A 23,064-nucleotide genomic window follows, 5' to 3' on the forward strand; every position below is an offset into this window, starting at 1 on the left:
AAATAAATTTCCTCTGTTTCCTATGTAGATCTGTAAATGTTCCCAAAGCCCATTTAACCGCATTCACTCCATCTGCATGACTAATACTCGTATAAAAGGGAACATCAATAGTGACCCACAATCTTTGCTTGATTTTGGCAGCGGTGTACAGACAACATATTGAACCACTTCTTCTCCACAAGTTGATAGTTTTGTGAGACAAAGAGCCACAGAATGAGAATATTATGACGCTTTAGTAATAAACACAGATAGGCAGAACTAAGTCATAAGATTTATTTCAATGTTAAAACTCCAACACCATTCACTTAAAAAGGTCAAATTTATGACACAGTCAATTCAACTTTGTTAAAGTAGAAATCCAGTCATATGCCATCTAAGATTAAACCTGCTATCACCCCCATTCTAACTACCCTGTAAAGGAAAGAGGTTTATACTTGTCTATTATAAGGGCTCTGTAGTCCAGTCACATGATGGGCTCCCATCGCTGGATTCAGTGTAGGGGCATCAGATGCCCCATAGTAGGCCTATGGGCGACATCAATATATAGGCATTACAGCAATTGTCAGCAATTTCTTTACTAAAGCCAGCTTCTGGGGAGGTCATGTGATTGCACAGATCACCTTCAAAATAGGCAAGTATAGGTATCTTTCCTATACAGGGTAGTTAGAATTGGGCTTAGAATGGGGGTGGGAGCAGATTTAAGCTTAGCATTAGACTGTACTTATTGTTTAAAACATAACTCCAGGTTTTATTACACTTTAAATAGTTTGCGTGGGCCAAGCTGGCCCAAACAGACTATTTATATTACTAGTACATATGGCCTCTGTCAGTGCTGTACAAACTGTATGTAGCATCAGCTACATACAGTAAACAATGCTGCATTTCCGCAGAAGTATGGGGACCATCTCATTCCTGGAACAAAATCAAGCCAGTTAGGCTTCAATCTTTCCCATGATTCTGAGTGTGACATCACAGCCCTTTGTTTCATCATCTTGCACTGGAAGGACCGACACACTATCAAGATCTAATAAGAGCTCTGGGCATTGTGGTGTCATGATGGGAGACTGGGAGACCCGATGTCTTAATACTCATCATGATATGGGTATTTAGGAGATTCCTTCCAACTAAATGAAAAGAAAAAGATACACATTAATCAGTGATGTTCTTATCTACAGAGGATTATCAGATCTCGGAAAAAAAAAATTATATAAATATATATTACATACACAGCAACCCCACCTTAAAGGGATAATTCTGGGTGGATTCTTGTTACACATCAACTTCTTGTACCTTTTAACATGTAAAAGTTAGACCATCCAAAACTAATATTCTGTTTGATAGATGTGGCAGAATTAGGTCTTCAGGCAGTTTCATGTCTTTTGGGGATTCTATTGGACCCTGCACTGAGTTCCTGAATCTGTACACCTGCTGTGCCAATTATGAATGCAACATGTGGAGCTACACCACAAATAGTTTGATGGGAACAGCGAAAACTCCCAGGTGTACAGGAAAAGAGTTCAATTATGGTAGGGAGATCTCAATCTTGAACATTAAACAATCCATGCATTCACCAAGACAATGTATAGTATACCCACTCAGCTGTTCCCTCCTTCTAAACTTTGCATGAAGAAACTTACAGGCTGCAGTGCACACCACTTTACAATGCTGCAAAAAAAACTGTATTGATTGAGAGTCAATGCACAACCAATTCGAGCTTCTCCTTCTGATGAGTTTTACTCGCTAACAGAGCTTAGTCCAGTAAAACATGTGAATGGAAGGAGCCCAAATGGGCTGTGCTTCGACTCTTCATCAATTAAGTTTTGTATGGATTCACAATCTAGTGAGCGTCTCACACGTTTGGTTCATTGATCAATGGATGGCACTGCAAAAGTTACATAAAATATTAACTGTTTACACCTGAATCAAATCGGCTCTTACATATAGATCTGAATAAATCTTTGTAGTTTGTGTCTTAAGTTTAGAAATACTTTTAGGCCCCATTTACACCTGAGCATTTTATAGCGCAGATCCAAAATGCTCTGGGAGTACAAAAAAAAACAAAATTAAATCAATATTACTCTATGGAGATGGTTCACATCTCCACTCCAAGTCATCTGAAGCAGAACACCTGAAGCTCAAAAGTTTTGGAGCTACTTTTGTAGCTCCATTCAGGCAGATTGATGAGTTTTTGGCGTGTTCATTCCATTAGGAAAACATGGAAACGTGCAAATTGGCATGGCAAAACATGGCAACAATTGATGTCACAGATTAACTTTTTCTCTATTGGTGAATACAAAAAACACCAGAACTCAAAAAGCCTGAAAACGCCTAAACAAATCAGGCACAGACGCATAAAAAAACAAAAATGCACAAAAACTCTACACACAGGTGTGAATGTAGTGTGAATGTAAACTGAACAACAGACGGGTAAATCCTATCCAAGAATTATATAAAAAGTTCCACAAAATTACGGACAGACAAGGTTCTTACATACCCATCAAGGCTGAGGTATCGCAAGTTTTTGTTAAGGCCTTCCAATTTTTTCATATTTTCGCAACTCAGCTCGAAGTCATAGAGCTGCAAGAAAACAAAACAAATATAACTACAAAAGGGAATTTAGAGAGGAAAGTCTCAGAACCAGATAAAATTTTATTTTCACTAAGCTTAACCTGATATTTTTATGTTGCAGTTCAGTAACACTTACAGCTCCTGACTCCTACTCCAACTGGCTGGACAATGAAAAGAGAAAAACTGATGAGCTTATATCTGTCATTCTGGTCTTTCCATCTATCAGCATGTTCCTTGTCAGAGGAAGCAGTGCAAGGAACCAGTCAGTTGTGCTGCAGTGCTCATGTTCTACTGATACTACAAGAAGAAGGTACTTTGCTTGCATTAAAAATTCATTAAGGCCTGATTCACACCAATGCATATTGTAATCTGCTCTGGGGAAAAAGTCCCTGACCCTTTTCAAAAACACAATGGCTAAGAACACATAGGTGTGAACCAGGCCTTAAGTGTATTAATGATTGAAGAACTGTAGTCATTTGTGCATTTTATATTTGCTTGGAGCTCAGCTTAAAGAGGAACTTTACAGAGCGCCATAAAAAAGTATAACACAATATAATATACCTTCCTATTTATTTAGAAAGGCTAAATAGCATAAGGATTAAAAATAGTTGACATTGATTGAGAGAGTTTGGTTCCGCTTTAAAGTATGAGGGCCCTTTCCCACTAGGAACTGCATGTGAAACACACAGAAATACTATGCAGTTCCTGTGCAATTCACATGCAATTCTGGGTAGTGCGATTCCACCCCCATTCATTCTGAATGGGCTGAAATCACGACACCAAATGTAGTGTGTGCACTACTTTTTGAAATGCCTGGCAACCGGATTGTGCCCACACCATGTGATCAGGTGTGGGCCTGGGTAGACAAAATGCATTGCATTTGCGACCTGCATTTAGGGTGTCATTAACTTTGCACTGACACCCACAGCAGCCATACAGGAACACAGCTTTCCCGCACTGCAATCTAGTGTGAAAAGTCCCAGAGAATTTTTTTCTTCCCCAGGCACCTGACAGGTTTATGCCATAATGTGCTAGCATGTATTGCATACCAGCACATAATGGCAGACTTACCTGTCAAACAGCACCCTCCAGCGCTACTCTATCAATGTTCCAGCTGGTTCCGAGTGCTTCCATCTTCACCCTTCTCTTCTTTCTGGGCTGCATCTCTTCAGCCACTTCAATGGCCATGTATGCACGCAGGAGTCACAATATATTGGCAAAGAGCCATCAATTCCACTTTAAAGGAGAAAGAGCACTGTACGCAATATCAAGCACTATCAACATCTCACGGGTGTTTAGGGTCCTTCTGTTTTCTTCAGAGAAAACAAAGTTACTTATGTGGGAGCCACACAGCATACACACCAAGATGGTCTGGCAGCTGTGTGATGTGTATGTTTAGCGGTGTTATCGATCTGGGTTCTCACCAATAACACAGTCTACATGGAAAATAAGGGGAAAAAATCTGCTGCACTCAAATGAGCTCTTCTTGCAGTATTCATTTTTAATAATCAGTGTGTTGATTGCATACAGTGATCTTTACGACCCAAAACAAGCCTTTCTTGCGCATGAGGCAGGAGGAAATTCTTGTGACCACACCAAGAGTGGTGAAATGTGTCAAGGAAGGTTGATTTTCGTTTGGAAACATTGTTTGTTATTAAAAAATATTGCAAGAAGAGCTCATCGGAATGCGGCAGATTTTTTCCCATTTCCAATAAGGAGTGGAGACGATGAGAGGCCAGTCTTGAGCAGAGGTGTGTGTGTTACTGTCTACATGGAGTTTGCTCTCCCCATGACTGAGGATTTTCAATGCAAAAACAAAACAAGCACATTTGTCAGCGCTACTGGCCTTCCAGACAGCTATCACGTACCTGGTGATGGAGGCCAATGGAGAGAGGGCTTCCCATGCAACTAAGTTCCGGACTTCCCTGAAAGTGGGACAGCCGGAGTCTGGCCCAAAAGTTGCACAGGTCGCCTGTAGGAGTACTGTTTTGGTGCTCCACTCAGAAACACAGCTGGTGCATGGAGATAGGTCTGCAGACAGGAGATGCCTGTGCGTGGTATGTAAGCCCTTCCGGGATTTAGATGTTTACTGGGTATTCGGTTCAAGCCAAGGTCAGGTACCAGGTGGGAATCAGAGCAGACGTAGTAAAATGGGATAGCCGAGGTCATACACAGAGGAGCAAGAGAGAGAGTATCCGTAAGCCAAGCCGAGGTCAGATCAGGGGTAAAGCAGAGTAGACAGGTCCAGGTCATCAAAGGCCAGAATCACTGGAAACAGGAAACAGGAACAGGGCATGGGGAGCTAGAGATCATCCAGCAACTTGGGGAAGTGATGACCCTCCTTATAAAGGCCGTCTGTCACCAAACTGAGGCTGATGTGTACTTCTGTGGCCATGCAGAATACTGGCAGAAATGCCAGATCTTCCAGAACTTCTGCCGTGAACAGGACCCTCGCAGTGCCCCCCCCCCCCTAAAGGGCAGCCTCCGGATGCCCACCTGGGCCATATTTTCAGGATACTTGGAACAAAATTCTTGGAGAAGCCTGTGGGCATGTACATTGCATTTTGGTTCCCAGGAACTTTCTTCAGGTGAGTACACCTTCCATCTGACCAGGTACTGGATTTGTCTTCCCAACCTTCTGCAGTCCAGATTTGCTTCAACCTCGTATTCCGTCTCCACCCCAACTGTTATCAGCGGAGGAGGTGGTTCTACTCTCCCTGGAAAAGGATCAGGAACAGCTGGCTTGAGTAGGGAGATGTGGAAAACTGGGTGGATCTTGTATGATTCCGGAAGGAACAGCTCAAACGCCACTGGATTGATTTCCCCTTGATCCGGAAAGGGCCAATGTACCTTGGACCCAACTTACATGACGGGCACGGGAGTTTTAGATTGGCAGTTGATAACCAAACTTCAGAAGAGGGTTTCCTCTCCATTTCCTGTCGTAGTGTTTCTTATAATCAGCCTGGGATTTCAGTATAGACTCTCGGAGGACTTTACATTTGTTCTGTAGCATAGAGAGTCTGTCCTGTACTGCGGGTACCGAAGCTTTAGGAATGGTGTCAGGTATGGAGGAAGGGTGGAATCCATAATTGGCCCAAAATGGCGTCTGGTTTGTAGCAGAATGGACTGAATTCTTGTAGGCAAATTCTGCCAATGGGAGTAGGGATGCCCAATAATCCTGAGAAAAAGCAGAGAGGCACTGTAAATATTGCTCCAAAGTCTGGTTCGTTCGCTCCGTTTGCCCGTTACTCTGGGGATGGTAGGCGAACGATAAGCAGAGTTCCACCTTCAGGGCCTTACAGAGGGCTCTCCAGAACCTTGATGATAACTGCACCCCTCGGTCTGAGACGATATTACTGGGCAGACCATGTAACCTGACAATCTCTTTGATGAAGGTTAGTGCAGTCTCTGGTGCGGATGGAGTACCCACCATTGGTAAAAAGTGGGCCATCTTGGATAGCCGATCCACTACTACCAGGATGGTAGTAAACCCCTCCGAGGGCGGCAAATCCACAATGAAGTTCACTGCGACCATCTCCCAGGGACGATCAGGAATGGGCAGGGGCTTCAGCAACCCCCAGGCCTTGGCTTTGTCTCCCTTGTTCTGCAGACACACTGTGCATGACTTCACATAAGCTTTACAGTCATGATTCCAGTTGGGCCACCAGAAGGATTGTTGGATTATTTCCATTGTCTTACGGACTCCAAAGTGTCCATCCAGTTGATGGTTATGGAAAGCCCTGAAAACTTGAGATCTCACTTCTTGGGGTACAAAGATTTTATCCTTGTGCCACAGAAGACCATCCTACCTTCTAAGTGAATCTTGTTCGGGTTCAGGACATAGTGCATAGGCTTGCTTGATCGAAGAATTTAGGCTGGGTTAGATCAACAAAAAATTTTGGCCCGACAAAATGGTGTTGGGGGGGGGGAGAAGGCTCCTCTGGGTCCGGGAACATGCGGGAAAGGGCATCTGCCTTCCCGTTCTTGGATCCTGGGCGGTAGGTTATGTGGAAGTTAAACCTGGGGAAATATAAAGCCCATCTAGCCTGTTGAGGTCTTAGGCTCTTGGCGGACCTTAGATACTCCAGATTTTTATGATCTGTGAAATCATAATTGGGTGGCTGGCTCCTTCCAAGAGATATCTCCATTCTTCGAAGGCTATCTTAATCGCTAAAAGTTCCCTATCACCCACATTGTAGTTCCTTTCGGCTTGGCTCAGTTTTCTAGAACAAATGGCTCTTGGGTGAAGCAGAGCCTTTGGGCCCTAGTGCTGGGAGAATACAGCTCCTGTAGCAACTGCAGATGCGTCCACCTCCAGAATGAAAGGCAGTGTTGGCTCTGGATGCTATAACACAGGAGCGGAGGTGAATTGATCTTTTAATTGCTCAAACGCTTTTTGAGCTTCCTGGCTGCAGCAAAATCGTGTATGCTGGTAGGTGAGATGAGTAATAGGGGCAATGACTGTGGAAAAGCCCTTAGTAAATTTCTGATAAAAGTTGGAAAAACTCACAAATCTTTGGACCCCTTTCCTGTCTGAAGGTGCAGGCCAATCCAGGATAGCAGATACTATCTGAGGGTCCATGGAGATTCCCTCAGTGGAAATTATGAGCCCCAGGAACTGGATGGACTGCTTCTCAAACTCACACTTCTCTGCCTTGGCGTACAAGCCATGCATCCTTAGAGTGTTTAGCACTTTCCTAACGTGATCACGATGGCGTTCCAGTGACGTAGAGAAAATTAGGATATCGTCCAGGTAGACAATTACAAAAAGGTCAAGGTACTCTCTAAAGATGTCGTTCACAAAATGTTGAAACGTAGCAGGGGTATTACATAGCCCAAATGGCATCACTAGGTACTGTACTAAGCGTGTTCTGAAGGCGGTCTTCCACTCAATTGCCCTCTCTTATGCGGACTAAATTGTAGGCCCCCCGTACGTCCAATTTAGTGAACACTTGGGCTGTTCGAAATCTCTGAAACAACTCAGGCACCAGAGGAAGAGCATATCGGTTTTAATGGTAATTTTATTAAGTTCCCTGTAGTTAATGCAAGGTCTAAGAGACCGATCCTTTTTTTCTACAAAGAAAATACCAGCCCCAGCAGGAGAGGAAGAGGGGTGGATGAATCCTTTAGCGAGATTCTCATCTAGATAGTGCTGGAGGGCTTCCAGTTCAAGTTCAGACAATGGGAAAATTTGCCCAAATGGTATTTCTGCCCCTGGGAGTAACTCGATTGGGCAATCGTAAGACCGATGAGAAGGCAATGTGTTGGCCTTCTTTTTATCAAACACATCAAGGAAGTCATGGTAGGGAGAAAGAACTGATTGACTGGCCTCTGGTGGAGGTTGGACTGAGAGACATACAGAAGAATTGGTGAGAGCAGGGGCACCACAGTGTTGTAGACAATATTCTGAAGAAAAGATGATTTCCTTCTTGGGCCAATTGATCTGTGGGTTGTGGGCTTGCAACCAGGGTATTCCAAGGATGGCTGGAAACATGGGGGATCTGATCACATCAAAACGAATAAACTCTGGATGGCCAGAGTCAGTGGTTGCAAGAATAGGAATTATTTCCTGGGTAACTGGTCTGGAACTCGGAGTAGTACCATCCGCAAGTAAGAAGTCAAGTCTCTGTTTCTTAGGCAGAAGAGGGATGTGTAAGTCCTTGGCCAATTGGATGTTTAAAAAACAGCTACAAGCTCCTGAGTCAATGACTGCCCGCAACTTCACGTCCCTTCCAGCCACCTGCAATGACATGGGGAGAAATACATGGGTGGTTAAAGTCCCGGATAGCTGAAGGTACGAAGGATGGGGCTGGCTGGACTTACTTGGTCATACTGGGCAGCTAAGCAGAAAGTGGCCCGTGGCCCCACAGTAATGACAGAGGTTGCCTTGCTGTCTGCGTAGCCTTTCTTCCGGAGTTAGGGCAGGTCAGAGAAGGACCATTTGCATAGGTTCTACCTCCAAAGTGTTGATGGGTTGTGGAGTAGGGGCAGGACCCGTTGGTCCTTGAACTTTTGGCAGAACCCAAGTGGGCCGAAAGGTCTGAGTACGCTCCGCGCGTCTTTCCCGTAGACGCCGATCCAACTGAGTAGCGAGCAGGATAAGGTTCTCCAAGGAGGAGGGAGCTTCCACCCTAGCTAACTCATCCTTGAGGGACTCGAACAGGCCTAGGCGGAACTGATACTTTAATGCTGCATCGTGCCAATCGGTGTCTGCAGACCATTTACGGAACTCCACTATGTAGTCCTCCACAGGCCGCCGACCCTGTAGTAGAGCATGGAGGGCGGACTCAGCAGTGGAGGTCCTCTGGGGATTATCGTAGAGGGCAGCCATGGCTTCAAAGAATTCACTCAATGAATTAAGTGCTGGGCTCTTTTGTTCCAGAAGACCATATGCCCAAGACTGAGGTTCTTCAGACAAGAGGGAGATGATGAACCCGACCTTGACCGCTTCCAGAGAAAAGGTCCTGGGTTGCAGAGCAAAATATAATTCACAAGTATTCTTGAAAGCTCAGAATTTATGTCGATCCCTGAGAAAACGTTCAGGAGTAGGAACTCTGGGTTCCGGAGGTGGTAACACTATAGCAGGAGTAGTGGCAGGAGACTGACTGGCAGGTGCAGCTACTGGATTGGAACTGATGGAGGGATCCTGGTCCACGGAAATAGAGAGGGAGTGAAGACGCCCTTCTAGCTGGAAGTGTCCTTGCTGTAGATCCTTCACTGCTTGGGTAAGTGCCATCATCTGTTGGCACAGGGCCTCTAGTGCGGAAGCACCTCTCTCAGCCTCGGGCATACTGGCTGGATGATACTATGACGTACCTGGTGATGGAGGCCAATGGAGAGAGGGCTTCCCTTGCAGCTAAGTTCCGGACTCCCCTGAGAGTGGGACAGCGGGAGTCTGGCCCAAAGTTGCACAGGTCACCTGTAGGAGTGCTGGTTGGTGGTCCACTCAGAAGCACAGCTGGTGCATGAAGATAGGTCTGCAGACAGGAAACGCCTGTGCGTGGTATGTAAACCCTTCTGGGATTTAGATGTTTACTGGGTAGTCGGTCCAAGCCAAGGTCAGGTACCAGGTGGGAATCAAAGCAAACGTAGTCAGATGGGATAGCTGAGGTCATACACAGAGGAGCGAGAGAGAGAGTATCCGTAAGCCAAGCCGAGGTCAGATCAGGGGTAAAGCAGAGTTGTCAAGTACCTGATTGGAGTCTGAAATGACGAGGTCGGCCTCACTTGTGTCGCTAGCCCTGACCCTACTGGAAGTGGAACAGAGGGTGTCTAGGGACCAGGGGAACAAGAGCGCCAGCAAATGTTGTTTGCAGCTCTTGCAGTTGGAGACTTTGAAAGACTGATGAACCTCCGATTCAGGCACTGTAATAATATGCAGAGCTGGTATGGTAGATTGCCAGGTGTGCACCAGAGCAAGGCAGGAAGCAGGGATTGGAGACAGGAGCAGTGTCAAAGGAATAGCCAGGGTCATCAACGGGCGGACAGCGAGGTAAAAAATCAGAAGCAAGCCAAAGTCAGGAGCAGAGCCGAAGTCAGGAACAAGTATCAAGCAGGAGAGTAATCAAATTCAGTTCAGGAACAAGCCGAGTCAGCAACAAGGAAATCACACAGGAACGAGCAGGAAACAGGGAACAGCTGAAGACCAGTCAGCACTCAGCACAGGCAGAGGCACCTTTTAAATAGTCCATCTGGTGCCAATCTTCGCCGTGCGTGTGCGTGATCATGCATTTCTGTGCGCATGCGCACGTCTATTCGCCAGCCGTCTCACGGGAATTCCCTTACAAGAGTAGACAGGTCCAGGAGCAAGCCGAGTCGGTAACAGGAAATCACAGGTTAGAATCACTGGAAACAGGAAACAGGAATAGGGTACGGGGAGCTAGAGATCATCCAGCAACTTAAGGAAGTGATGAGCCTCCTTATAAAAGCCGTTTGGCACCAAACTGAGACTGATGTGTACTTCTGCGGCCATGCAGAGTACTGGCAGAAATGTCAGATCTTCCAAAACAGTACAAACCAGCATAATCAAGTGTGCAGACAGGGTGGCAACAAGACACTAGATAGATAAAATTAGGGTACCCCTAAACAAATACACAAATCATAAAATGAATATAAATAGAACAATCCTTCATTAGAACAACAAACATAAAGTACCCACATATGTAACCAACAGTGTAACACACCAAACAAAACCCAAATACTATGCATATGCCCCAATGTGTAGTGTAGAGCGTTTAGGCACCAGTCTCTATTTGATCTCCTGTAATTATCCGCCTCCAGCCCGCCATATAGTCCAATGACGGGCGCAAGGCGGTTCTATTGTTCTGGGAGGATGTCATATGATGTCCTCCCATTCTCACCGTGCATGCGCGGCTCTGGGAGCGCGCAGCGCAGCGATCGGCGATGCGCTGTGTCCCTTGAACACAGCGGATCACCGATCCACGGGAAGAGCCGAAGATGTCGGCTCGGTCGTGTGATCAGCTGTGTCCAATCACAGCTGATCACATGTAAACAGGGAAATGCCAGTTATCGGCATTTCTCTCCTCACGAGCTGTCACGCTGACAGCTCGAGAGGAGAGCTGGTAATCGGCATGACCGTGCAATTGTCATTCAAAGTGTGACAGCGCTGAAAGCTGGAAATTGGCCTGGGCAGGAAGGGGGTATAAGTGCCCTGTAGGCTAGTGGTTATGAAATGATCTGGGATACACTGCATCGTCTGTTCCAACAGCTTTAGCTTTATTGTATTTGTTTTTCTGATTCATTTAATTTTTTTCATTAGTAGGATTTAGCATGGTCACCTTTGTACCTACATCTCATTTATTGTATGTTCCTTATTATTTTGTTTCATACATAAGGTACAGTGAGGAACAGAAGTATTTGAACACCCTGCGATTTTGCAAGTTCTCCCACTTAGAAATCATGGAGGGGTCTGAAATTCACATTGTAGGTGCATTCCCACTCTGAGAGACAGAATTTAAAAAAAAAATTCAGGAAATCACATTGTATGATTTTTAAAAAATACATTTGTCTTGCACTGCTGAACATAAGTATTTGAACACCTAAGAAACAGCAAGAATTCTGGCTCTCAAAGACCTGTTACTGTGCCTTTAAAAAGTCCACCTCTACTCCACTCATTAATCTAACTTAGTAGCACCTGTCTGAGCTCTTTAAAGACACCTGTCCACCCCACAGTCAGTCAGACGCCAACTACTACCATGCGCAAGACCAAAGAGCTGTCAAAAGACACCAGAGACAAAATTGTGGACCTCCACAAGGCTGGAAAGGTCTACGGGGCAATTGCCAAGCAGCTTGGTGAAAATAAATCAACTGTTGGAGCAATTGTTAGAAAATGGAAGAGGCTAAAGACGACTGTCAGTCTCCCTCGGACTGGGGCTCCATGCAAGATCTCACCTCGTGGGGTATCACTGATGATAAGAAAGGTGAGGAATCAGCCCAGAACTACAAGGGAGGAGCTGGTGAATGACATGAAGAGAGCTGAGACCACAGTTTCAAAGGTCACTGTCGGTAGAACACTACGCCGTCATGGTTTCAAATCATGCATTGCACGGAAGGTTCCTCTGCTCAAGTCATCACATGTCCAGGTCCGTCTGAAGTTCATCAATGACCATCTGGATGATCCAGAGGAGGCATGGGAGAAATTCATGTGGTCAGATGAGACCAAATTAGAACTTTTTGGTCTAAACTTCACTCGTCGTGTTTGGAGGAAAAAGAAGGATGAGTTGCATCCCAAGAACAGCAACCCTACTGTGAAGCATGGGGGTGGAAACATCATGCTTTGGGAGCGCTTTTCTGTGAAGGGGACAGGACGACTGCACTGTATTAAGGAGAGGATGAATGGGGCCATTTATTGTGAGATTTTGAGCAACAACCTCCTTCCCTCAGTCAGAGCATTGAAGATGGGTCGTGGCTGGGTCTTCCAACATGACAACGACCCGAAGCACACAGCCAGGATAACCAAGGAGTGGCTCCGTAAGAAGCATATCAAGCTTCTGGAGTGGCCTAGCCAGTCTCCAGACCTAAATCCAATAGAACATCTTTGGAAGGAGCTGAAACTCCGTGTTGCTCAGCGACAGCCCCGAAACCTGACAGATCTAGAGGAGATCTGTGTGGAGGAGTGGGCCAAAATTCCTGTTGCAGTGTGTGCAAACCTGGTCAAGAACTACAGGAAACGTTTGACCTCTGTAATTGCAAACAAAGGCTTCTGTACCAAATATTAACACTGATTTTCTCAGGTGTTCAAATACTTATGTTCAGCAGTGCAAGACAAATACATTCTTTAAAAATCATACAATGTGATTTCCTGAATTTTTTTTTAAAATTCTGTCTCTCAGAGTGGGAATGCACCTACAATGTGAATTTCAGACCCCTCCATGATTTCTAAGTGGGAGAACTTGCAAAATCGCAGGGTGTTCAAATACTTCTGTTCCTCACTGTATATAACTATAACTATACAGTGTCTACTGACTCAGGTCTGTCCGGACCCAATTTGAGTTGCCTGCTAGTTGATACAATTTATAAAAAGGGGCTAGCAGCATGGTATTTACCATTTTCTGAGTTTATGCTGTGGGTTACATTTTATTATTATTATTATTATTATACAGTATTTATATAGCGCCAACAGTTTGCTCAGCGCTGTACATTATAATGGGAGACAGTACACGAGACAGCACAGTAGCAATACAATACACGAGAGGTTCGAGGGCCCTGCTCCTTGGAGCATACAATCTAGGAGGGAGGGGAGAGTGGTACAGGAGGAAATAGCTGTGGGGGATGGAGTAGTGGGAAGAGCGGAGGAGATCAGCAATTAGGTGAGGGCGGGGTAGGCTTCTCTGAAGAGATGGGTTTTCAGGGTGCACCTAAAGGTGAGGAGGGTAGGTGACAGTCTGATGGATTGGGGTAGTGAGTTCCAGAGGATGGAGGAAGCCCTGGAGAAGTCCTGGATACGGGCATGGGAACTAGAGAGTAGGAGGTCTTTTGTGGGATTGTGTGCATTTGCACGATGTCTATTATACATTATAAAGAGTTTGCCTATTTTATTACATTTTTGTAGTATGGGTATTTGTTTAGGAAGTACCCCATTTGTACGTGTTAGTGTATTACATTTCTGGACAGTTGACATCTGAGTCACCTGGAAGTTCTGTTTGATTCTCTCCGGGGTGAAGCTCTTTGCAATGATGACAATCCCTCTCTGCAACAGAAAACGCATTGCCACTTGTGCCGCTGTCCGCCCAACATGCTTTGCAATTTCATTGAGAACAGGATCTTCCAGCATTTTGGGAGAATTTTGGTTTACCCTTTAAGAGAAAAGACAAGAGGCTGATTTTTTTCCTTTTTATTATCAGTATTGAAGCAAATCCAAACCCTAACTGTATCATTGCTAAAGAACTCTGTTCTCACAAACAATTGGCAGTATTTAAAAGTGTAACTAAAAAGGCAAAAAACACACACACGCGCACACACACACACATAGGTTACATTTACCTGCTCTGTGTAATGGTTTTGCACAGAGCTGCCCCTGATCCTCTTCTCATGTCTGCCACTCCTAGTGAGTGTCCCTTGCCCCCAAGAGTAAGCTCCTTGCTGCAGGGGCACCCAAGCAGGCCCACTCCTGAGCCGTTGCTCTGTGTGTCCAGTCACACAGCTGTGGCTTGGCCCCGCCCCCTCTCATTGGCTCACTGGCTGTGATTGAAAGCTGTCTCAACCAATTAAGAGGGAGAGTCCCTGAAGAGCGGGGGGCGGGGCTCAGATAAGCATTACCTGGGGGGGGGGGCTGCACAGCGGTTTTTTACCTTCATGAATAAGGTAAAAAAAAATTTTGTTTTCCTGTGTGGAGGAGAAGAGAGGGGAGAAGAGATCAGCGCTGTGCTCGGGTGCATCTCTTCTTCCCTCGCTTCCTCTTCATGCAGGGACTCGAACAGCAGCAGGAGCCATTGGTTCTTGCTGCTGTCAATCAAATGTGAAGAGGAAGTGGGGGGCAGGGCTAAGTCCTGCTGTGTGTGTATCTGGAGCACGACTCCGTAGATGCACAGGTCAGGAGCAAACACGCAGTGTGTGTCCCCTAAATGGGTTGCTTATGGGGACACGAAAAAAAAAAAGAGGAAGAGCCAGGATAGTCAGCAAGGGACACAAGAAGGAGGATCAGGGCCATTCTGTGCAATACCACTATACATAGCAGGTGAGTATAATTTCAATTTGAATTAAAAATTTTTTTTAAAAAAAATCGGCTTTTAGTAACACTAGTTACATTTGCACTTACCAGCCCTCAGCTCTGCTGGATCCCAGGACACTGTACCCTACCAGTACAATGTCTTTGGATTTGCAGAATTCCAACATTTTACCCTGATTGAGGTATACATGGCACTCCACCTGCAGGGAGAAGCATTGTACTGGTTAATTAGAACTCCATGCTAAAAACTTATTTCAGTATGCAAGCAAAAAATAAAAAATGAAAATAAATGTGTGTATGTGTTGACTTTTAGCTTGAGCTCCCCTCAAACTTCTCTGCAATTAGCAGGAGTGCTTTCTCACAGTATTTTGAGCACCCAGCTTTGCCAGAAGGCATAATAATACATTTAATTTATAGACACCTTTTATTTAGACACCCAAATTTACCTTACAAAGATAGCAACAAAAAAGTAGCTACAAAAGAACACATTGCACATGTAGCACTACCCCCTTAGGTATTGCTGATGAATTGGGTCCCCCTATAGTGCTGCACAGCTAGTCATTCAGCATTTTCCACAAAAAACTTGCATTTGGAGATAGAAAACAAACCTTGAGCGTTGGTTTTGTTATTTTATTGAGGGGTTAGAACTTGGATAGGTTGGGGGGGGGGGGTATAGGATGCCCAAGGGAACGAATATCTGACGACAACTTCCTGAACTATTCACAAGCATTTCTTTTCTGATGCAGTCTCTGTTGGAGTGTTAGCCAGCATCTCCTAGTTGTACCACCCTAGACCCTAGAATAACTCATCTTCACCCGGCAATCTGGAGACTTTAACTGAGCAGGGGATCTGGCTCCTGTTCCTTTACATGAGGTGAACAGTCACTAGTAGACTAGCTCTTTCCCCTATCCACCCAGGGGGTGCAGATGTACTCCCTCAGATCTTCTCCTGTACTGTTTGTGGGTTGGCTGCTGCTTCCAGGCCTATCAGCTGGGCTGCTCCCAACCCGCTATACAGGTTGTCCTCACTCAGGGAGCCAGTGAATCATGAGATTTCCCACTAGGCCTCCTGGCAGCCATCCTCCTCCAGCCTCACATCTTCCTATTCCTTGCACCTGACTCCTCAGACTCTCCCCCCCCCTTACACTTTTAAGGGAGTCTCAACCCCTTGCCAAACCTTGCCAAGAATACAAGAGGGTCTATTGGTATGCAGGAGTTCAGAGAGGTATGGAGGAGCGAGGTTGTGCATGACCTTAAAAAGGCAACGAACAAAATCTTGACATAAATACAATATTTGACCGGAAACCAGTGACGGTGCTGAAGGACAGGAGTGATGTGATTAAAAAAGGGGGTTCTGCTGATGTGAGCTGCAGAATTCTGAACCAGTTGCAATTTATGGAGGGACTTGAAACAGACCAAAAAGAAGGGAGTTGCAGTAATCTGTGTGGGAAGTGACCAGATTGTGGAGGAGAACAGCAGTGCTGTTGGGTGTGAGAAACAGATGGAGGCAATTAATCCTACGTAAATGGGAATATGCTGACGGAATGCCATTATTGATGTGGGCTTGGAAAGACAGTGTGCTGTCGAGGATGACACCCAAACTCTTTACCTGAGAGAAGGGAAAGGTAGAGCTGGGAGTCATATGCATAGCAATGGTAGTGGATATTACATTTACGAAATAGACCAACAGGAAGAAGATAGATTATGAACAGAAGGGGCCCCAGGAAAGAACCCTGAGGCACACCAGTAGAAAGTGGAGATGGTTGATACTTGAAGGATTTGAGTTAGATGAAAGGAGTACAGCCAGAGAGATAAGATTTTAACCAGTTCATTGGTGTATCAGTAAATCCAATAGAGGCTAATCTATCAAGAAGGATGTTATGTGAAATAGTATCAAAGGCCACACTCAGATCAAAGTTGATGAGGATAGTTATGAGACCAGAGTCAGCTGCCATGAGGAGTTAATTTGATTTTACCAAGGCAGTTCAGTGCTATGTAGGGGACAGAAACCAGATTGAAATTGATCGAACAGGTCAGATTGGTAAGCATAAACCTGAGAAGAAACCGTTTTACAAGGATTTTAGATAGAAAAGGAAGGTTGGAGATGGGCTAAAGGTTACTGAAGTCACTAGGGTCTGCAGCAGGTTTCTTAAGTATGGGTGTGGTTACAGCTGTTTTTTGAAAGATGATTGAACAATACCAGAGGTAAGAGAGGATTATATCAGTTATTGAGGACAATGGATTGACAGGCTTTAACCAGGACAGTAGGGAGAGGATCTGACAGGTAGAGGGCTCGGCTTTCTGAAAAGGTTAGTTATTTCTACGACAGAAGGACGTTTCAGTTTAAAGAGCAAACAAGAGGGGCAGAGAGAAAACAGACAGTGGCAGGGGTTCAGAGTCAGTTGTCTGTGAATCTTCAACTTTGGTGTTGAAAAATGTCATTAAATAATTACAAAAAGGTAGTACAGAGATAAGGCACAAACCAGTCTGGTGGCTTAAATATGCTGTTCACTACAGAAAGTGAGGCCTTAGTACCACCTTGTCCTGAACTGATTAATTCTGCAAAGTAGCTGGATTTTGCTGGATCGAACCCACTACTACTTGATATACTGTAATATAGATAATAGAGAAACTTTACTGACATTTGAGAAGTACTTCTACAGCCAATATAATGTAGCACAGAGCTGGGACTGGTCTAGCCGTTTGGTCCCAGGTTCCATTCTCTGATAAAATTTCAATCCAAATGCATTTCTGTGATCAGATTAAATAATCATATGGTGAAAGCACCTAGCACAGGTAAAATATACAAAACCTCAAAATGATATAGTGCAAAAAGTGCAGAGCTAAAATATTAATCAAAATTATTATTTTGAAAAGTAAAACACAACTAAAGTATGTGCTCAAATAAAACTCCATAAAAGAAAGTGAATCCAGTCAAAGGAAAAGGCGAAAAAATCCACCCCTCCCAGTAGGATATAAAGGCTAATCATGCAGTATATTCTTGAATAAAAGTTTATTAAAGAAAAATATTGCACTTACAATTGGTTTAAAAACAAAGAATCATGGGGCTACAGCAATTCCAATGCAATACATAGACGTTTTGGCTGGTGGTCGTTCAGCATGGTGACATCACGTTAAGCTCCACCCAACACATTTCATCATAGGTTTGACGTAGTCAGGGGAGCCCCTGATGACATCAAATGTATGACAAAATACAATACACACAAATAATTTACATGTATACTGTTATTACATACAGAAGAAAAAAAATACCCTTTCCAGTCCCCTGCTGGTCACTCACTCCACTGACCAGGGATTGGCGGAAGAGACATTAATATGCAGGGTCTATATTGTTCCACCCTCCATGTCCCAATAATCCCTGGGATACATGGGAAAGAAATTGAGCCTGCACCAACAGAACCCAGAGCACCCAAACAATTAATGCTCTCCCGGGCCTGAGAGAGGCCAAAAACGAAATGTAACCACTAGTAGCCTTCTGGGGCACTACAATATAAACACCTACCTGTAATGCTCACTCCTGTACATGAAGCTAAAGAATATAACTAGCTAGTGTACCTTTGCCTATAGCAGTGCCAGTTTCCTTAAGGCTCTGCACTTACATAATACTATAGTCTCAGGCCAAGCAGCACACAAAGCTGAGCAAAGCAAAAATAAAAAGGTACATGTGGTACTTGGGAGATTCATGTATCTTCAGAGGATGGAGAAAATTAATCTAGTGCCCCTGGTCTAGGTTGGCTAAATTTAGTTTTTGGCTCTTTAATTTTGACCACAGAAGATGTGGTCAATAACGGGCAAGGGTCAGTTCATGGGTAAGCTATCAAAAGTCCCAGGTGGGTTTGTGAATTTTGAACCTGGTGCAAACAAAAAGATACAAGAGCAATGGAAGGCTAGTAGGCTGCAGGCGTTGACAGGATGCAGGACTCTGCAGCCAATGAGAGGCAAGAAAGAAGAGCCAAACGTGTGGCTGCATTGTCTGGCAAGCAGCAGCAGGGGAGTGGAGGCTAGCAGGCTATGTAAGGTAATACAATTGACCTTTTTTTCTATATAAATGCTAGGTTTCCTTAAGTCTCTTCCCATTTAATCACTGTAGTTACCTGGTTACAGACAGGTTTATACTTCAGTCCCGGCGCATTTAGGATCAGTTCCAGTTGTTTGCGGTTAAAGTTGGACACACCAATTGATCTGACCAGTCCGGCATCTTTACAAGCCTCCAAAGCCTGGAAATCACCAGTCACATAGTTAGTCAGCTTGGAAAACAAGAGACACACACCCGATGGGTTAAACAAGAAACACATAAACACCTTACATCTTCAGAACTCTAAACTTTCAGTTGATGTGAAAAAATCCTTCCTGATCTCTAAGGGCTCATTCACACCATGGCGCAGAGACGTCAATTTTTCTGCACGTGTTCTGCAAGGGTACAATAAAGTGAATTGTTCTCTATGTGCCCTGTTCACACTAGTATCACATGCTAATTTTTTCTGTGCAGGAATCTGCAACGTGTATAAAAACTCATTGGAGTGCGCATGAAAACTGATGTAAACGGATGTCTCTGTTAGTGAAATTTGCACGTCAGTTTCCATCAGTTTTCATGCACGTATGGTGTGAACGAGCCCAAATACTCCCTGAAACAACATACCATGACATCATTGCTAACAACTGTTAGAAGCAATTTATTTTTGTGTATTTAAATAGAAAACCAGACCATTTTTGAAACAAGCCGCTATGTCAGATCATTAAAAAGTAAGGCTACTTTCACCGTGCTCCACTGCAAAAACGCAGACCAATTTTTGCACCTGTGAAAAAAGGACATGTGACTCAAAGAATGCACCAAAAACGCAACCACAGATGCGTTTTCCATTCATTTCATTAGGGAGGTGCTTTTTTGGTGCGATTCTTTTTTCACAGCAGAAAACACGTGCTAAACATGCAGCAAGCAGGATTTTACAAAATGCAGTGAACCTGTAACTGATCAGTGTGAAGAGTTCCATAGGATTTCATGGTCATGCATTTTTCTTCCGCTTTTTTAAACGCAAAAATCAGATCAATGTGAAAGTGGCTTTAATAGTTTTAAAGGCTGAAGGTTTTTTTTTACCTTCATGCATTCTATGCAGGGCTGCTGTTAGAAACCACGGGTCCCCATACAGCCAGTTATGAAATGAACATAGGAAAGGAAGGGGCTGGCAAATGTGACATGTTTACTGGACCCCTCCCCCACTCTCCATCCTGAAGGATTCTAATGTGTGCTTGCAGCTGCCAGTGGGGAGGAGAGGAGGGAAGCTGGCAGCACTGCTAGGATGGGGGGCATGCATGCAAGGGGGGCCTAGGTAGCAGGGGAAAATGTATAGTGCACAGGCAGCAGGGGGGGGGGGATTACAAGGATCCCTTGTTGGGTTATCTGCCGCAGCTAAATGCCAGCAGGAGAGAAGAAACCAGCTTTCATCTGCTGCAGAATGAGCCATTCAGGGGAGCAGTTCCAGTAATTGCCCCCCACCATGCCGATCACCCTCCCTGCCCATATTTGTTTCACCCGGCTGACTGGGCCCCCTGCTGGCCTGGGCCCCGTACAGGAGGAGGACTGGTAGTAACCCCTTATCCACGGCCCTGATTCTATGCATGAAGGTAAACAACCTCCTGTGTGCAGCACTTGAGCCCCCTCTTGATCCAGTGATGTCCATGAGAACTTCAGCTCTCCAGGGACTTTCACTCCTGATTGACTGAGGCAGCAGCGGGAGCCATTGGCTCCCATTGCTGTCAATCACAGCCAGTGAGCCAATAAGGGGAAGGAGGAGTGGGGCCAAGCTGCAGCTCTGTGTGTGAATGGGAGCGATCCTGCTTGGGTGCCCCCAGAGCAAACTGGGGACAGGAGGGAGGGGCCTGGATCACTGGTGGAGGATCCGAGAAGAGGAGGATCCAGGCTTCTCTGTGCAAAACCACTGCACAGAGCAGGTAAACTTTTTAAATTAACAAACACAAGACTTTATAAAACCTACAGCTTATACGAGATTGTAGTGATTTAACATTTTTTAAGCCCTCCCCAACAAACATGGCTGAGCCCAGAATGAATGACCAAATCTCCGTTCTTACCTTCCAGGTATCCCGGATATCGGTGTTGTGAAAAATCAATTTTCCATTTTCATCTTTGGGAAATGGATCATCTCCAGGCTGGGGAGGAAGAAACATGGTTCACATTCTGGTTTGCAGTGGGCATCAATCTTCAGAGATACCACACTAGTAAGAGGGGGCACTTAAAAGCAGTAATGTAGCCATACCATATGCCAATCTTTACTATCTTGTCTTTGCTCCATCACAATACTGAATTTAAATTATGATTATGTAGAAAAATCCTGCTTTAAAAAAAAAATGCAAAAATAAAAATGTTACCAAAGTTCAACTTTAGCGAACACTCACACATTAACCTTTGTATTTCTGAATATTAAAAAAAAAACAAAAAACAACACACATTCTCTAGATTCTAACAGTAAATGCACACCAGTATACTTGGGACAAGGAGTATGGCAGGGAGATATCATTCCAACAGCTCTGTTCTGGGAGTTTTGTTGTTCCCATTAACTTGTGCGTTCCAGCTCCACCTGTCAAAGTCAGAGAGCTTTTAGAAGATAAACCCAAAGTTTTATAATCTCTTCTAGCATGCACCATTGTAAATATATCTCCTAAGAGTTGGCCAGAGAGACAATTATTCATACCTCACAATTAAATCACAGGGAGTTTTAAATGCTGTGAGGGAAACTAGCATGGAATGTGGGTTCTGGTGTGAACCAACCCTAAAACAGAGCTTACAAAAACCTTGACGAAAGCAGAATTCGAACAATCCATGTTCAGGCTGGCTACAGTGCAGCAATTCAAGGTAGGGACACACTTGCTTAGCACAGGTCCCTACATAAATACAAGATTGAATAAAAATCCAGCAGGGATTGCAGGAGCAGAGCAGAATTGCAGACCCAGATACTCAAAAGAGATCTCACCGATTCCCCCTAGATTTACACCAAGTGGCCAAAAGTTTGTGGACATCAGATCACCACACCTACTTTATGGCTAAAAGTATGTGGACACCCAATTTACTCATTGAACTGTAGCTTCCCAGTGTCGGCAGCACTCATGCAGCCCCAGACCATGACACTCCCCCCACCATATTTTACTTTAGGCAAGACACACTTGTCTTTGTACTCCTCGCCTGGTTGCTGCCACACACGCTTGACAGCATTTGAACCAAATAGGTTTATCTTGGTTTCATCAGACCACAGGACATGGTTCCAGTAATCCATGTCCTTAGTCTAAATGGTGAATACTTGTGAGCTATTATAAATGAGGCATTCAGTGGGTAATATAAAGTTATCTGCTAATTTAATGTGCTTGGTGCGCTGGCACTTGCACAGACTCACTTGCTAGTGTATATACAATGTTATAAATATATAGTGCCGCGCTCCTATTTACTTGTATATATAACCTAATTCTTGGGGTACATGAATTAATATCTGAAACAATTCATAAATCGCTGTGACTAGTGAATAAAAATAATCAATAATAAATGATAATGAGTCAACTGTGAATCACTATAACTGGTGAATCAAAAAATATAGATATAAATAAATCAACAACCTTCATACATGTGACTGATATCAATCAATCCTTAATTAAATGTGACTGTAAAAAAATTCAAATAAATACAATCCTAAATTTGTGCCCCTCTGATCTGCTGTGATCACTCCATCTATATTGTGCAAAAGCATACATAAATGTGCAAGTGCAAAGTCATATAATAAAAAACAATGAATTAAAAGTCTTTCAAATAAGTGCAATGTGCAGGTGGATTCCTTATTCCCTCTCGCCGAGTGCTTAGTGGTCTCCCTATGCGCTCACCTTAATATTTGCCTGAATAAATTCAGGCAAATACGCTTTTAATCCTTCCAGGATTGATGGGATGATACTCTTATATAAGCTGTTCCAGAAGGTAGGTGTGGATCTATAGGGATTCTCCTGTGCTCTCCTCTTTCCCCTTGTGCAGCTGCTCATAAATGGATATTCTGACCAGCTCTCTAGGAATCTCCTACTTCCCCTCCTGGGGTCACCACCTTCTCAAGTCCTCCTTTCACCAGCATGAGGAATGTGGGTCAATTGAAAAAGAGAGGAAAAAAAGACCATGGTGCCTTATCCTTATGTATAAAGGAAATTTATTGCTGCCAGTTGCGGTATTGCACAGCGGTATATGGCTCTGATGTGATCCAGGACAGCATAGATGATAACATTTAGTAATACTCTGCCTCTGCC

At 44.3% G+C, this 23,064-nt stretch overlaps 1 protein-coding gene across 1 annotated transcript in view; it reads right to left on the reverse strand.

The window, feature by feature from the left end:
• Window positions 1-259: 259 nt before the first annotated feature.
• Window positions 260-23,064, reverse strand: part of LOC149449345 (aldo-keto reductase family 1 member C1-like) — a 39,361-nt gene continuing 16,556 nt past the window's right edge. The window contains exons 4-9 of the mRNA XM_089693378.1: window positions 20,863-20,940; window positions 18,870-18,992; window positions 14,846-14,955; window positions 13,718-13,883; window positions 2,495-2,577; window positions 260-1,124 (exon numbers count right to left, since the gene is read on the reverse strand). Coding sequence (XP_089549504.1) covers window positions 1,082-1,124; window positions 2,495-2,577; window positions 13,718-13,883; window positions 14,846-14,955; window positions 18,870-18,992; window positions 20,863-20,940 — 603 coding nt within the window. The 3' untranslated portion in view covers window positions 260-1,081. The remainder of the gene's footprint in view (window positions 1,125-2,494; window positions 2,578-13,717; window positions 13,884-14,845; window positions 14,956-18,869; window positions 18,993-20,862; window positions 20,941-23,064) is intronic.

Source organism: Staurois parvus, unplaced genomic scaffold (assembly GCF_062004578.1).
Source record: "Staurois parvus isolate SC_StPar_1 unplaced genomic scaffold, SC_StPar_1.0 ptg000629l, whole genome shotgun sequence".
NCBI lineage: Eukaryota > Metazoa > Chordata > Amphibia > Anura > Ranidae > Staurois > Staurois parvus.